This window comes from Calidris pugnax, unplaced genomic scaffold, assembly GCF_001431845.1.
Source record: "Calidris pugnax isolate Ruff unplaced genomic scaffold, ASM143184v1 scaffold208, whole genome shotgun sequence".
Classification (NCBI taxonomy): Eukaryota; Metazoa; Chordata; class Aves; order Charadriiformes; family Scolopacidae; genus Calidris; species Calidris pugnax.
In genome coordinates, this window is record NW_015090967.1 from 2732104 (window position 1) to 2748125 (window position 16022).

General features: G+C 47.3%; 1 protein-coding gene across 1 annotated transcript; it reads right to left on the reverse strand.

The window, feature by feature from the left end:
- Window positions 1–3618: 3618 nt before the first annotated feature.
- Window positions 3619–4170, reverse strand: LOC106894094 (interferon kappa-like). Its single transcript, XM_014952585.1, has one exon. The coding sequence runs from the start codon at window positions 4168–4170 to the stop codon at window positions 3619–3621; it is 552 nt and encodes a 183-aa protein (XP_014808071.1).
- Window positions 4171–16022: the final 11852 nt, after the last annotated feature.

Genomic DNA, 16022 nt, shown 5'->3' on the forward strand with positions numbered 1-16022 from the left:
TGGTCCATCCATCAAACCTATGCCTTTCCAATTTAGAGACCAGGATGTCATATGGGACAGTGTCAAACACTTCGCAGAAGTCCAGGTAGATGACGTCTGTTGCTCTCCCCTTATCTACCAGTGCTGTAGCGTGTTCGTAGGCGGCCACCAAATTTGTCAGGCATGACTTGCCCTTAGTAAAGCCATGCTGGCTGTCACCAATCACCTCCTTATTTTCCATGTGCCTTAGCAGAGATTCCAGGAGGATCTGCTCCATTAACTTGCTGGGCACAGAGGTGAGACTGACTGGCCTGTAGTTCCCTGGCGCTTCCTTTTTTCCCTTTTTGAAAATGGCCATTATGTTTACCCCTTTCCAGCCAGCAGGAACTTCACCAGACTGCCCTGACTTCTCACATACAACAGACAGTGGGTTGGCAACTTCATCTGCCAGCTCCCTCAGGACCTCTGGATGGATTTCATCACGTCCTACAGACTTGTGCACCTTCAGGTTCCTTAGATGGTCTTGAACCTGGTCTTCTCCTACAGTGGCCTCACAGCCTTCATTCTCACAGTCCCTCTTTTTGCCTTCTGTGACTTGGGTGGTCTGGTTAGAGCCCTTGCCAGTAAAGACTGAGGTGAAGAAATTATTCGGTGCCTCAGCCTTCTCCATATCCTGTGTGACCAGGTCTCCTGTTTCCTTCAGGAGAGGGCCCACATCTTCCCTAGTCCTGCCTTTCTCTCCGATATACTTCTAGAAGTTTTTCTTGTTGTCCTATGTTAAAAACTGTATTTTTCTATGCTTTGTTAACTTCTAGAAAAACACGAACTGGAAGAGATATCAGAGGGTTTCAGTCAGCCAGGGGCATAATATACAGCTTCTTCTATGATACACCTGACCTCTTAACACAATAGTGATAAAATATAGATTGCTCCAAAATGTTACAATGGCAAGGAGAAGAGAGAGAATATTCTGACTGTCCAGCTTTCGTCCTTTACCTTAGAGACTCTTTACCTTTCTGTAAAAAGTAAGCAGAAAGGAAAGATATATTGGTTTGCTATTTTCTTTTTATTTGTTCAGCAGCTATGTCTGTACCAGGGTTTCCATCTTTAAATGGGTCTTCTAGACATTGTCTCAGTACAAATATTTTCTTTTACCTCACAGCTGGCCAAAAAGTAATTGAAATCAAATGCTGGTTTATGAGCTCCTGTCCATCATCTCTGAGACATCCTTTTTTCTTTCAGGAATAGTTCATTTTTCTTTCCATTCCCTTCCGCGACCCCAATAGCAGTTTATTGATAAGCAGCACGCTCATAAAGAGCTGAAACGCTGTCTTGCCAAAACACATGTACATTCACCTACAATTTTTACACTTGTCTATAATCTCACTTTGCCCTCTAGTGCCCATTCTGGGTTTTTTTTCTGCACTGCAAAGTACCCTGTTGGCTGAAATCTGTCAAAACATATTTTTATTTGGCAGCGAGATTTTTAAGGGCAGTTACGAACTAAAAGGAAAGGTTAATGCTATGAGAATTTCTGAACAATCAGTGGGTCATGAATTAACAACAATTAACATATTCCCACTGCAGGCAAGTGAGGCAATAAAAACTGGGATCCTTCATGAGCAAGCAGCTGAAAATAGTTCATGCTGTTTCCAAGTTTCAGTAAAAAATGGGGTCATTTCAATAGCAGTTTATTGCATTGCAGAAGCCACCCAGGATAACAGAACCAGAAAGGGAAGTAGGCTGATTGTCCTTTTATTATACAGGCTTGAAGAAGTGCAAAAACCCAACAAGCAGCAGAAATTAGATTTGAAACAGTCTCGCAAGGCATTTCAAGTGCTGTTAGTTAAAAAGACCAACAAATACACTTTTTTGTGTACATGTCTTGTGTTTGTATTTTGCTGTAACATCTATGGCAGGCAGAAAAATGGCGCTGATACTTCGCTCTGTTTCTTTGGTCTTTTCTGTGGTTCTGGATCAAGGTGAAGCTGTTACCTGGTTTTTCAGACCTGCTACTGCTGTGTCTCTCGTCACTTCTTTAGCTTGCATCCGTAAGTGGCAGAGAGGACGGTATCTACACCCTGCAAAAGAGACCCGGGTCATACATACGGTACTTGAGATCTGGTGTACCATTGCTATTGTTCTTACCGGGCAATTTTTTGTTCAGACATTCCTTTTTATTATCACCCCTTTGAATGATACTCTTCTGAATGGCCGGAGATCAGGGAAAGCTTGAAAGAGGCTCCTCAGCTGATGCTTAAACCAACCTCTAGCAATTTCAGCTCTCTGGGACTAACATCACCCTTTCTTGGGAGCCACAAACATGCTCTCTCTCCTTTGCTTCTTTATGCCAGACCCAGAAGCCTGTGCCAAATGTGTATCAGCCTTGGCAAGAGAAAATAGCTTTTTTTTTTTGGAAATTGATGTTTATTTTACCAAATTTTTACCAGTATTAATTAGAGCCTGGATATAACTCTGTTTTCCCCCTTACTAACATACAGCAAGCGACTAGGGAAAACACAGCCATTTGAAATGGAGTTACCCAGGGACAATTTCCCAAGGGAAACTCTGGGCTTGATCTCAAAGCCATTAGTGGATTTTTGCCCAGTCCATTGCAAGTAGTTTTAAAGAACTTTATTATATTGCAATTATTACTCAAGGCTGTGTGATTTGGAGGGGAAATTATTGGAATACCCTGGGCTATATGTTTCTGTGGGTCGATTTGTGAGCAAAGGGAAAGCGGCAGAAAATTTCATGCAGCAATAAAACACAGCACTGAATGGTGAAGTTTGAGATTGAGGTAGCCAGGATGAATTCGTCCCTGAATAAGCAGGATGTGCCACTGGCGGATGTGGCTTTAGGGCACTCTTATGTAGAGAAGTTATTTCAAATAAGCTTATGAAAAAAGTTAAATACCTCAGGAAGGAAAAAAAAAAGCGCCTTTCCCTCAGATAGTTAGAGGAGGCAAAGACATTTCAATTAAAAGTAACAATGTCCAACTGAGAAGTTATTGGAGAAGCCATAGCTACTGCAAACAATATCCTATGTAGATAAATCCTTCTAGAGTTGCTTTACGTCTTTCAACAAAGCAAATGTTAGAATGACTCAAATGTAAAAAGAAAATACACTCCTGGATAAAAGCATACAAGGCTTTGAAAGAATAATGAATGGTCTCAGCCTAAGACAGGACCACTAAAATAAACGTATGTACTTTATTTTTGATGCAGACTCAATCAGTACAAATCTAGTAATTCCTGTAAGGTGAAGGATGTGGAGTCCATTCAAATATATGATTCTCTATATGAAGGTGAAATAGAGATGGAAAGTATCAGCACATTTTCTCAGCAGAAAACACCATAGGATGCCACTATTTATCATAAAAGACTACAATCCCTTCCAATGGAATAACCCTCACTGAAAAGTCATATAGGTTAATTTATAGCTACTGTAGACACTTTGCTTATCAAGAGAAAAACTTACTTACATCGAGTAATGCATTACATTTGCAAAAATAAACTTCAGCAATGTAATTATTTAAATATGATCAAAATTAACTAGAAGCACAGCTACAAGACAGATCATAGAATGAGTAATAATTACTTTTAAAGCTAAGTTATGTCAGGTCAAAATCTTTGTACCTTAGTTGTTAAGCCTCCTTACGACCTTATCTATCAACTGAAGACATCTCCTCATTTCTGCACGGCTGATCTCCCAGGAGCACAGGTTGTGTCGTTTGTCTTTAAGAAAACAGTCTATTTTTTGGAAGTACTTTTTCAGTTTCAGCCTGTTGACTTCTTTATTCTGGAAATAGTGGGTTTGCTTCTTGATTACACATGTCTCCAACTGCTCAATTTGCTGATAAAGTCCATTTTGGAATTGTTCTAGAGCTGTCCCATCCCAAGCAGCTAGAGTCAGATTTTTGCTAAAGATATAGAAGATATGATGGAAGATTTCTTCAATGGCCATTTTGACAGCTTCTCTCTGTCCCAGCTTTAGAACCTGCTCAGGAAATCGGAAGGACATTTTCTCTCTTAGACATTGCTGAGGAAACTTTTTGCCCATTTTGTCCAAAAGTTGCAAGCTGTTCTCAATCACTTTTCTTTGCTGTAAAGGAAGATGATTACACTGAAGACTGGAGATAGTGGTGGTGCACAATATGAGGCTGATTAGTATCAAGCCAAAATCATTCATGATAAGCTCTCACGTTCCTCCTTCACTGCGTACGAACTCTGAGAGACAGGCTGGGGTGCTTGAAGATCATTCGTGGTCTCCTGTTTCTTCAAAATCTTCAAATTTAATTATTCTGTAGGAGAAGTTTTCTTTCATCATTTTTTGGTTTTTAAGGTTTTCCCCCTTGTGTATGCTTTTGACACCACTTTCATTTTCTGCTTTATGACTTCATTGTCTTTTTTTTGGCAACCTTTTTTTTTATTTCAGCTGGATATTAGAATGTTATGTATATCTTAGATTATCTATCTTAGATTATCTCTACCTCAAAAATTCTACAGGAAGTATCATGAGAATTTAAAAGAAGTTGGTTCAGAAATATCCTTAGTTTCTTAATATTTTATCAGTGGAAGAACACGTTGAAATAAAATAACGCTGTGATGGGCCAGGACCTGCTGAATACTCCTGTCATCCTTCAGCATGGTTTATAATTCCACAATGCAGTTAAGCTTTTTTTACCTATTTTCATTCAGGGAAAATATTTTCTTTGTCCTCACCTTTATTTCTCTTGACCATTTAGACTCAAAGGACAGATGTGCATGTGCATATATATATGTATTAAAAAAAGTGTATATGCATTTATACACCTATGTGCATTTTAATGCATACACACTGCTAATTAAACAAGGCCTTGATCTCAATTAGACACTGTAAGTGCTGTGTGAATACAAATACTTAAATGGGAACAGGTTGGATACTTGGACAAAATTACTAACTGAGCAACTATTATCAATGCCAGTAGAGCACAGGACTGAATTCTGATGTTAGATGGGAAGAGAATGAATAGAGAAGACAAAAAATACTTGCTTTCCCTAGCTGTGTAATAGAGGAGCTTAGGACTATCACAGTATACTGGGAAGTCTGGCTCCTGCATTTGATTTTATTTTGATAAAAGCTAGTCTTGATCTATCGTTTTGCTGTCTCCCCAGCCTCCTGTGCCAACATATGTCATTGCAAAGGCAATTCTCTGCAGGTGATTATGTCTTAGGTCAGATAAACTGCTTTTTTCAGTCTGCACCTGGCTCTGTATTTTTGTTCTGTTGTTGCACCCATTGCTTTGTGGTCGGCTTCATTCCCAGTCTGGTAGTCACTCTGCACAGATTTATGATACTATTTTGTGTTCAGAACACAGGTATTTGGGAGGCTTTAGAAAGCCATAAATCAAGCTGAGCAGAATTATTCACATGAGCAAACCCCTTGGATGCCCTGACATTGCTTAAGCCACCTTGGAGAGGACGTACTGGCAGTGTGAAGCAAAAATGAATCCCTTATCACCTATGACAGTCTAAAACAAAAAGAGTAAGAACAGAGTGGTATATAAAATGCACAACATGGGACCAGGTCTTTTTACTTAGTGGGAATGTTTATTACTTTGGAAAAAATGGCCGTGGAGATGTACCACTTTTGCAAAATTACAGCTGTAGAAGGTAAACACATAACATATTACAATCATCATGAAATCAACTTAAAAATCCATTTAGTTCAAGAAAAATATTAAATACTGCTACAGCTATTTCCATAAATTATACACAAACATTTTTTTCCAAACTGTAATCATTATATATGAGCTTATCCTTCTACTGATTTAAACAGGTAAACTTCTTCACGCTCATTGTACCTCCCAGACACACAGAAGTTTTTCTTTCCTCTTGCAAAATAGTTTGTTACATGGCTCCCTCTCCATGAAGAGCTGGAGATGCCATCCTGGATGTCTCAAACATTAGAGAGGGTGAAAACAGAAGATGGTCCCTTCCAGATTTCTTACAGAGACAGAGCCGTGACAGGTGTTTTATTGTCGTATCTGCGTGAACAGATCAGTTGTCCACTCCTGCTCACTGAACAGTTACACTTGACTTAGTCCATCAGGTTGGACAGTGAGGGAGGGGGTGGTTGGGGTTTTTTTTGTTTGGTTTTTGGTTTGTTGGTTTGTGGGTTGTTTTGGGGTTTTCTGAATCCCTTATCACCTATCTAAAACAAAAAGAGTAAGAACAGAGTGGTATATAAAATGCACAACATGGGACCAGGTCTTTTTACTTAGTGGGAATGTTTATTACTTTGGAAAAAATGGCCGTGGAGATGTACCACTTTTGCAAAATTACAGCTGTAGAAGGTAAACACATAACATATTACAATCATCATGAAATCAACTTAAAAATCCATTTAGTTCAAGAAAAATATTAAATACTGCTACAGCTATTTCCATAAATTATACACAAACATTTTTTTCCAAACTGTAATCATTATATATGAGCTTATCCTTCTACTGATTTAAACAGGTAAACTTCTTCACGCTCATTGTACCTCCCAGACACACAGAAGTTTTTCTTTCCTCTTGCAAAATAGTTTGTTACATGGCTCCCTCTCCATGAAGAGCTGGAGATGCCATCCTGGATGTCTCAAACATTAGAGAGGGTGAAAACAGAAGATGGTCCCTTCCAGATTTCTTACAGAGACAGAGCCGTGACAGGTGTTTTATTGTCGTATCTGCGTGAACAGATCAGTTGTCCACTCCTGCTCACTGAACAGTTACACTTGACTTAGTCCATCAGGTTGGACAGTGAGGGAGGGGGTGGTTGGGGTTTTTTTTGTTTGGTTTTTGGTTTGTTGGTTTGTGGGTTGTTTTGGGGTTTTTTTTTTAATAATAACAAATTGTTCTTCCTCAGCCAGTTTATTGATTATTTCACTGAGCAAAGCATTAACAGTAACATTGCGTGATTTGGGACACAGCCTCCCCTAATCAACTATCTTTATTGCTTAATTCAGAAACAAACAGTTCATTAAAAGTAATGACTGAAAGAGGTAACTGAGTGATATGAAGCTGCAGCACAGATTGCTGTTTATTTCTCTGCCTGTGGCTGAAGCACAGACCACTCTAACCTAGAATGAAAAGAGGAAGTAAGTTTACAAAGCACAGCTGTATTTTCAAGTAGACCCAAAAGATCATTATTCTAGAAAGATTATTATCTGATCTTCGATTCCATGCAAAAAAGATATGCCCTTAAAAGGTAATCTAGCTATATATGTATTCATTACAGCAGTGTAAGACTAGAGCTAAACACATGCACAATTTTATGTCTAACACCCTTAAAATGACACAAATTGCTTCCCTAATGGAAGTTTTACATTGTATTTCATAATGCAATACAGGAATGAAATGAATATTCGCTGTCCCTTATGACATCTCAGCCACCAAGGCAAGTGGTAGGCCTAAATATATGCTGGCAAATGGAGCAGTGCAAGGAAGCATTAACTACCCCATGTTAAATCACTTCATAGAACCTTACACCAGCTTTCTCTGATTAAAATACCCAGTTCCTCTCAACATTTCATGTCCTCTAGGTATCAGTTTCTTTTCTCCTTTAACTCATTCAAAACAAACTGATTTAAACAAGTAAACATGCCACAAAGGAGTTCGAATAGGTTCAGTTTGTCACTGCACCAGATAACTTTCCTCCCCAGCTAGATTGACACTGCCCATATTAAAAGAAAATAGGTCTTCTCCATTATGCTTTCCATACATATTTTCCATACAGGTATAACTTGCCAGTCCTCTCTTTTACATATCTAAATTATTTTTTGTTACTACTACTTCTAAGCAAATACTTCAAATACAGGCAAGATTGGATTCTTTGCTTTTTTCTAAGATCATGTGCCTGACCAGGTGCAAGCCTCGTGCCATGATGGAGACAAAGGCTGGAGCAGCCAAAAGTGCCCATACGCTGGTCAGAATGGGGTTGTACAGGTTTAATAGTACAGCTGGAACCACTCCACATCGATGGATAAGGCTAAGAAATGTATATTGTTCTTCAACTACAGAATGTGCTATAAAGACTAATTCCTTATTCAGTTGCAAATGATAAAAGCACCGATAATTTAGCGCATATGCTACAATTTCATTCACAATCACTATTAGTCTGCATGAAGAAGTTAAGATCTAACTTAGCCATGCTACTTCCCCCTGTCAGCACACTGTTTCTTGGCATCCTGTTGACCTGTCCCAGTCCAAGTAACTGTTCTATCTTATGCTGAGTAATTCACCGAAACCATTTGTTCAAACCCCACACATATGTACCCATTTGTTGTGGTTTGGGCAGGACTGGTCTCTGAGATGAATGACAGATACTCCACCCCACCCGTCCCCACAGGTGTGACCCCTCTATATTTTCGGCTTCCAACCCTCCAGTGGGGCAAACCTGAAAGTGAGTTGACCTTGGTTGTTACAGCAATAAGTGTAAGCAAGAGCCTCTCTGCATAACATTCCTTGGCATAAATTAGAAAAAAACATGTTTTACTAGTCTCTGGAAACGGTATCCGGACAACATGCCCTTAATTTCAGAAAGTCCAGTAAGTCAGAAGAGGCTTAGCTGAAAAGTAAAACCACTGCCCCGGTTCCCAGGCACACGTACACCCCATTGCACAGGTGTCATGGTTTAGGCATGGAAGGGTCCCTTGGAAAGGGACCTTTGGAGATCATCTCCTCCAACCCCCCTGCCAGATCTTGTCACGAGAGCTGCTCGGCCTCTCCCAGGGCCTCTAAGCTCACAGACGAGCAGAGACAGAGGTGCTCAAGCCCCCTTTACTATCCCTGCTTCCCTTCAGCTTGAGCTTTAGCAAAAGGCCAAGACAGAGGGAAAGGCACAAGCCCTGGCCCCTAAACACGGGAGTGCAAACAGCATGGGGCTGGCTCCCACCACCCCACCAAATGAGCTGTGGGGCGGGAGAGGGCTCTTACCTCTCAGGCTGCAGCTCGCCCACAGGTTGCACCTGAAAGGGAAAGGCTCTGCACTTGAGTCCCAGAGCTGCCAGGGCTTTCCAGAGCCAGCAGCTCTAGGAAGGCACTGCGGAAGCTGCTGCTGCTGCTGCTGGTGCTTCTTTGGGTCATGGCCTGGCATGCTGGCAATTTACCCAGCCACTGTCAGCCATGCTCCTCTGGGGGCTTCCTGTCCCACAACAGCAGTCACTGACCTGTGGCACCCCCCTGCCAGAGCAGCTTCACCTGGAGCACGTTGCACAGGAATCCATCCAGGTAGGTTTTGAGTATCTCCAGAGAAGGAGACTCCACCACCTCTCTCTGGCCAGCCTGTCCCAGTGCTCTGTCACCCTCAAAGTAAAGAAGGTCAGTGCCGAGGCACCATGTGGCCTTCGAGAGGGCCTGCGAAACCACCTCGCTCTGCTGTTCAGACTAACAGACACACGCCTCTGCTCGGGGAGGGGCTGCTCAGGTTGTCCATTTTATTGGCACAGCGGCAGGTCTCCTTGTGCCCGGCCGATGGCAGCGATCCTGTCACGTTCCATGAACCTGCACTTGATAAATGCAGGCGTATTTACTGGACTGCCCCCAGTTGCTCTGCACCACAAGATGGAGAAGCTGAAAGGCTCTGGGAAGCTCATTCTGCGGAGAAAACACAGCAAAACGACACGTCACTCCTGGAGCCTGAGGAGCAGCAGGAGGCCCTGCACGTCTTGTCTTCCTCCAGGCCGGGCCACTGTCAAACTCTTGAGGCTTGCTGGCTAGGGAAACGGAGCCCAGGGAAAGTCCTGCTGCTGGAGCAAGGTGTCCTCCCTGCCACCCCCGCCTGCCTGGGGCTCGCTACCTGTCCCACCACAGCTTCCCTTGGTGGCAGCCTCTGTGCTGGCCGAGTGGCCAGGGAGTGCTCCCGCGCATGGGCTGCGGCAGCACCCAGCAGCTCCTCCACCCGCCTCCCCAGCCCAGCCCCAGCCCGGGGAAAGTAAAGAAGGTCAGTGCCGAGGCACCATGTGGCCTTCGAGAGGGCCTGCGAAACCACCTCGCTCTGCTGTTCAGACTAACAGACACACGCCTCTGCTCGGGGAGGGGCTGCTCAGGTTGTCAATTTTATTGGCACAGCGGCAGGTCTCCTTGTGCCCGGCCGATGGCAGCGATCCTGTCACGTTCCATGAACCTGCACTCGATAAATGCAGGTGTAGCCGGACTGCCCCCAGTTGCTCTGCACCACAAGTCGGAGAAGCTGAAAGGCTCTGCGAAGCTCATTCTGCGGAGAAAACACGGCAAAACGACACGTCACTCCTGGAGCCTGAGGAGCAGCAGGAGGCCCTGCACGTCTTGTCTTCCTCCAGGCTGGGCCACTGTCAAACTCTTGAGGCTTGCTGGCTAGGGAAATGGAGCCCGGGGAAAGTCCTGCTGCTGGAGCAAGGTGTCCTCCCTGCCACCCCCGCCTGCCTGGGGCTCGCTACCTGTCCCACCACAGCTTCCCTTGGTGGCAGCCTCTGTGCTGGCCGAGTGGCCAGGGAGTGCTCCCGCGCATGGGCTGCGGCAGCACCCAGCAGCTCCTCCACCCGCCTCCCCAGCAGAGCCCCGGCCCGGGGAGGCTGGCCACCCTGCAGCTGGATGCGGGGCTGCCCCATGGTGCTGCCTGTTGGCTGTCACCACCCAACACCTGCGGCTCAGGGCAGCGCGCAGCACCCCTGGGGTGGCAGGGCCATGGGGGGCTCTGCCAGGAGCAGCGGGCACAGGCAGGCAGCTCTGGGGACCCGCATGGGGATGGGGCCAACCTGGCTCCCACCCTGCTTTTGCTGCCCTTGCTGGGTGCTGCTCAGCTCTCCAAACCCTGCCCCATCTCTCTCAGCCAGGGTGGGGACCCGTCCCTGCACAGGACTGTCCACAGTCCCTCTCCCACTGACTTGTTGCCAAACCTGCGGTTTTGCCCTGGCCTCTTGCCCACACACACCCCCCGTACCTGCAGAGGGAAGGTCTGAGTCGGCTCCCCCTGGATGTTGAACCTGAACATCCCGAGCAGAGTTTCCTCTTCTCCTTCCACATCCACTCCCTTGGGGATAAAGCAGAGGGGAGCAACTCAGGCTCGACTCAGCTGCGAGAAAACAGGTATGCCAGATCCACATCTGGCCCTGCAACCCACACCCCCTCCCCCAGCTCCAGCTCAGTCTGGCTCAGGATGCAGTGGAGCTGAGCTGCCAGGCCAAGAGGCACCGAGCCAGGCTTAAGATGGGATGACACCACCTTCTGCATCCCCTGAAATGTCCCCACAGGGCACAGCAGTGCTCAGGAGAGACCGGCACGTAAATCTCAGGAGATGTGCAGAGACTAGCAAGTTCCCCTTACGGCTTTTCCCCAGCACCAGGTCCCAGCCCCAAGTGCCTGGCAGAGACTTACAGAGACGGTGAAAACTTGGGGGGCGCTGCTGATGTCCCCGAGTGCAGAGGACTCTTTCAAAGGGTGCTGCACAGCGATCGCAACTGGTCGGACTCGCACGGGCAACTGAATGTCCACCTGGCTCTGAGATGCTTGGAAAGGCCAGCAGTATCCCGGGGAAATGTTCCACTGAAAGCAGAGGGCAAGGGCAACGGTTGCTAAGGGCACAGTGTGCTGCTACCAGTGCATCCAGAAGCAGTGGCAGCACTGCATTTGTGCTCACTATTAGTAGTGTGGTATCATCAGTGAACTTGCTGAGGATACACTCTGTCCCCTCGTCCAGGTCATTGATGAATATGTTGAACAAGACTGGACCAAGTATTGACCCTTGGGGGACACCACTGGGTACAGGCCTCCAACTCAACCCTGCTCCATTAATGACAACCCTCTGAGTTCTGTCACACAGCACCTCTCAATCCACCTCACTGCCCCCTCATCCAGCCCACACTTCCTCCGTTTCCTAATGAGGATGTTATGGGAGACAGTGTTAAAAGCCTTGCTGAAGTCAAGGGAGATGACATCTGCTGCTCTCCCCTCATCCAGCCATCCAGTTACAACATCATAGAAGGCTATCAATTGGTCAAGCCTGGGTAAATCTGTGTTGACCACTTCCAATGACTTCCTGTTCTTCAATGTGTTTGGAAATGACATCCAGAACAAGTCGCTCCACTACCTTCCCCAGGATGGAGGTGAGACTAAGGTTGGCCTGTAGTTCCCTGGGTCCTTCTTCTTGCCCTTTTTGACGACTGGAGTGATATTTGCCTTCCTCCAGTGCCTGGAGGCACCTCTCCTGTTCTCCATGACCTTTCAAAGATGATAGAGAGGGGCCCAGCAACAACATCTGCCAGTTCAATGGTGGTGCAGGATGCAGCAGCTCAGCTCAGTTCAGCTCAGCTCAGCTCCTTCCTGGGGGAAGCCAATGCTTTCTAGCAAGCCCAGCCTGTGAGACCTCAGGTGTCTGGCACCAGCCCAGCGCGTGGGCTTCAGCAATACCACTGGCCTGAGGGTAGATGCCCCAGGGCTTGCCTTCAACCTTACCAGAGGGAACAAAACCAGCACTGGTGATTTCTGCTACCCTATGGACTGGTAGATGCACCCACCCCAAGAAAGCCCAGACAAAAAGCTGACAAAGACCCAGCAAAAGCCCGTGGAAAAACTTCCTGGCACAGCTCTTCTTACACCCACATGGGGATAGTCAGCACATCTGCATTTCAGGCCAAAGCTGAGGAAGTTGGACTCTTCCGCCACTGGGGGGCTACATGGCCACGCGTGACCACAGATCAGATTCGAATAGGGCCCCACAAGGGAGCCAGTTTAAGATGGTCCTCCTCAGAGCAGCGGTCTGCAGTCAGGGGCTCTCCCCATGGGCTAGAACATCATTCCATGGCTCATCCCCTGTATAGGGTGAGAGCCCTTGTCTTATAGGCGAGTGGTTATGTGCATTTTGGATCATCACCTCTAAAGCTCACAAATTCTGAAGTAGGGCAGCATTCATTTCCTTCTACCTTCTGAACCTGCGGTTTACTAATGCCGTCAGTGGTGAACAATTTTAATTTACCTCATTTCCATTTGGTTCTCTGCTGAACAGGCTTTGGCTGGAAAGAAGTTTATTTTATCACCTGTCTAAATTTGATGTTGCGAGCCTCCGCGACACCATACCTGCACAAATGTGTCCAGACAGTTCCAACCGTCAAAGAACCGGAACATGCGGCAGGGCCATGTGTAGCTCCTGGGTGATCTCTCCAGGCTGATGGTGACCCCTGAAGGGAGAAGAGATGAGCTGACTGCCTGTCAGAGGCCCCAGTGGCCGTAGGGTATTTCTAAGGCTGCCTGCCAGTCCCACGCCCAGCCGCATGCCCTTGGAGGTGATGCTGGTGCCCAGTGACAGCATCTCTCTCACAGTTGCACAAAGAGAAGCTCTGCGGGCACCGTGAGACTGCAAGCCGCCGTGGGAAGGGCAGGGGGTCCAAGCCGATGCCCTGCTGCATGGAGAGTGAAGGACGACCCGACCACTTCCAGGCTGCAGGAAAGCTCAGTGAAGAGGCAGAGTGTAGCGATGCTGGCAGGGGCATGCCAAGGGCCCAAGGACAGGACTGGAGTGAGCCCAAGGGAGCCAGTGTGCCACAGCCCTGGGACTTCATCTCCCCCCGCATCAGAGAGCAGAGTCTGCCACGCCGCCTCCTTTTGGGAGCGCGAAGCAGGAGCCAAGCGCAACGAGGCCTGCCTGCCCACATCCATACCTTTACTTTTCAGAACCCAGGCAGACCTCTGGATATTCTCTGCCCCAGGTACGGCAGACTCGGCCTTTCTCATGTCCTGAAGTTCCTGGGAAAGAGAGGAGTGGACATAGGAATGCAGGACAACCCTTGTCTAAACAGCTGCCAGGCTCAAAGCCTTTAGATGAGGAGAGCGTGGGCTCAGCAAGAACGTTTGTGCCTGCAGGCGTGGGTCTGGGCCCCACAGCCTCGTCTCCACCTCCATGCTGCCCAGCTGAGCCTGGAGATGGGCTCAGTGCTGCCAGGGCCAGATGCTCCTGGGAGGGCACTTGTGTCTCACTGTGTTCTGGGGCCAGGCCAGAACTACTAGAGGCCCCAGCACACTGGGAGAAGGATTTTCGTACTCCTCCACTGCCAGCCACGACCCAGTTAAACTTGACCAGAGGAAGGGGCTTTAGAGCAGAGAAGCTCAACCAGCTACCCCCGGTAAGGGATGGGTGGGTGAAGTGAGGAGGAAATCCCCACCAGCAGCCCCAGGAAAGCATCCTCTGCGGGGCCCCACTTATCACAGCCCTCTTTCCCAAAGTGCAAGATCACCTTCTTCACACAGCTCCTCTCTGAAACCAGGAGTGACACCACCATCCTCAGGTGTTGGATGTGCCAGGCCAGTTCCCCCTGCGGAGCGACTGATGTCCTGCAGATGCTAGAAAAGTAGATCTTGTCACGAGAGCTGCTCGGCCTCTCCCAGAGGTTTACAGAATGGTAAACAGAATGGTTTAAGTTGGAAAGGCCTTTAAAGATCATCTAGTCCAACCCCACTGCCATAGGCAGTGACATCTTCCACTAGATCAGGTTGCTCGAAGCCTGAGCCTGACATTCTACACCTCCAGGGATGGGGGCATTCACAACTCCCCTGGGCAGCCTGTTCCAGTGCCTCACCACCCTCATCGTAAAAAAATCCCCAAGTTCTTCTCTGGTCAATCCATTCATCACCCAGTCTGTACTGATATTGAGGATTTCCCTGTCCCCATGCCACTCTGCCAAATGCCCAGTGCCATCAGGGCAGCCTGTGCCCGCACATAAAGCCTTTCCTGATCCACCAGAAGACCATAAAGCACACAGAGAACACCCTCCTTTTTCTGCACAGGCTGTGGTGGGGTGAGCCCAGCAGACTGATGGCCAGCCTGTCCCCAAGCAACGGCTGCTTTGGAAAGACCAAAGGCCCAGGATTACTGGGGAGCACGAGGTCCCAGCCAACTGGCGTCTACCAAACGTGACGCCCATCCACAAGAAGGGTCGGAAGGATGATGGGGGGAACCACAGGCCTGTCAGTCTGACCTGGAAAGGTGATGGAACAGGTCATCCTGAGTGGCGCCATATGGCGCGAGAGGGACAGCCAGGTGATCAGGCCCAGCCAGCACAGGTTCGTGAGGGGCAGGTCCTGCTTGACAAACCTGATCTCCTCCTGTGACAAAGTGACCCGTTTGGATGGATGAGGGCAAGGCTGTGGGTGTTGTTTACACGGACTAGGAGGTTCCTTGAGTGTGTGGAAGATAACTTCCTGACACAACTGGTAGGTGATGCACCTCACTAGCCCTACTACTCTTCACAATCAGAAAAGGACTAGTCAGAGTTGGGGTGTTCGGAGGCAGTTTTGGGCTTAGTGACTGTGAAGTGGTCAAGTTCTCAATTGTTAGAGAGGTGAGGAGGGGGGCTAGCAAAAACTCCACCTTGGATTTCCGCAGGGTGGACTTTAGCCTGTTCAGAACTCTGGTTGAGAGAGTCCCTTGGGAGATAGTCCTGAGGGACAAAGGGGTCCAGGAAGGCTGGACCCTCTTCAAGAAGGAAATCTTAAAGGCCCAGGAGCAGGCTGTCCCCGCATGTTGCAAGATAAAAGGGCAGTGAATATGGCCGGCCTGGTTGCACAAGGAGCTTTTGACGGAGCTTAGGAAAAAAAGGAGGGTTTACCAGCTTGGGAAGAAGAGACAGGCAACTCAGGAGGAGTACAGAGATCTTGCTAGGTTATACAGAGAGGAAATTAGGAAGGGAAAAACCCAGCTGGAGTTCAACTTGGCCACTGACATAAGGGACAACAAAATGAAGTTTTTATAAATATATCAACAATAAAAAGAGAGCCAGAGAATCTCCATCCCTTACTGGATGCCGGGGGGGGACACTGCAACCAGGGATGAGGAGAAGGCTGAGATATTTAATGCCTTCTTTGCCCCCGTCTTTAATAGCCAGACCACCTATCCCTAGGGTGTTCAGCCTCCTGGGCTGGAAGATAAGGCTGGAGAGCAGAACAACCCCCCCCCCCACCCCCGCCATAATCCAGGAGGAATTAGTTAATGCTCTGCTTTTGCACCTAGACATGCATAAGTCAATGGGGCTGGATGGGATTCACCCAAGAG

Excerpts from the sequence above, each read along its gene's own strand:
- LOC106894094 (XM_014952585.1), bottom strand. The coding sequence starts at position 4,170 with ATGAATGATTTTGGCTTGATACTAATCAGCCTCATATTGTGCACCACC.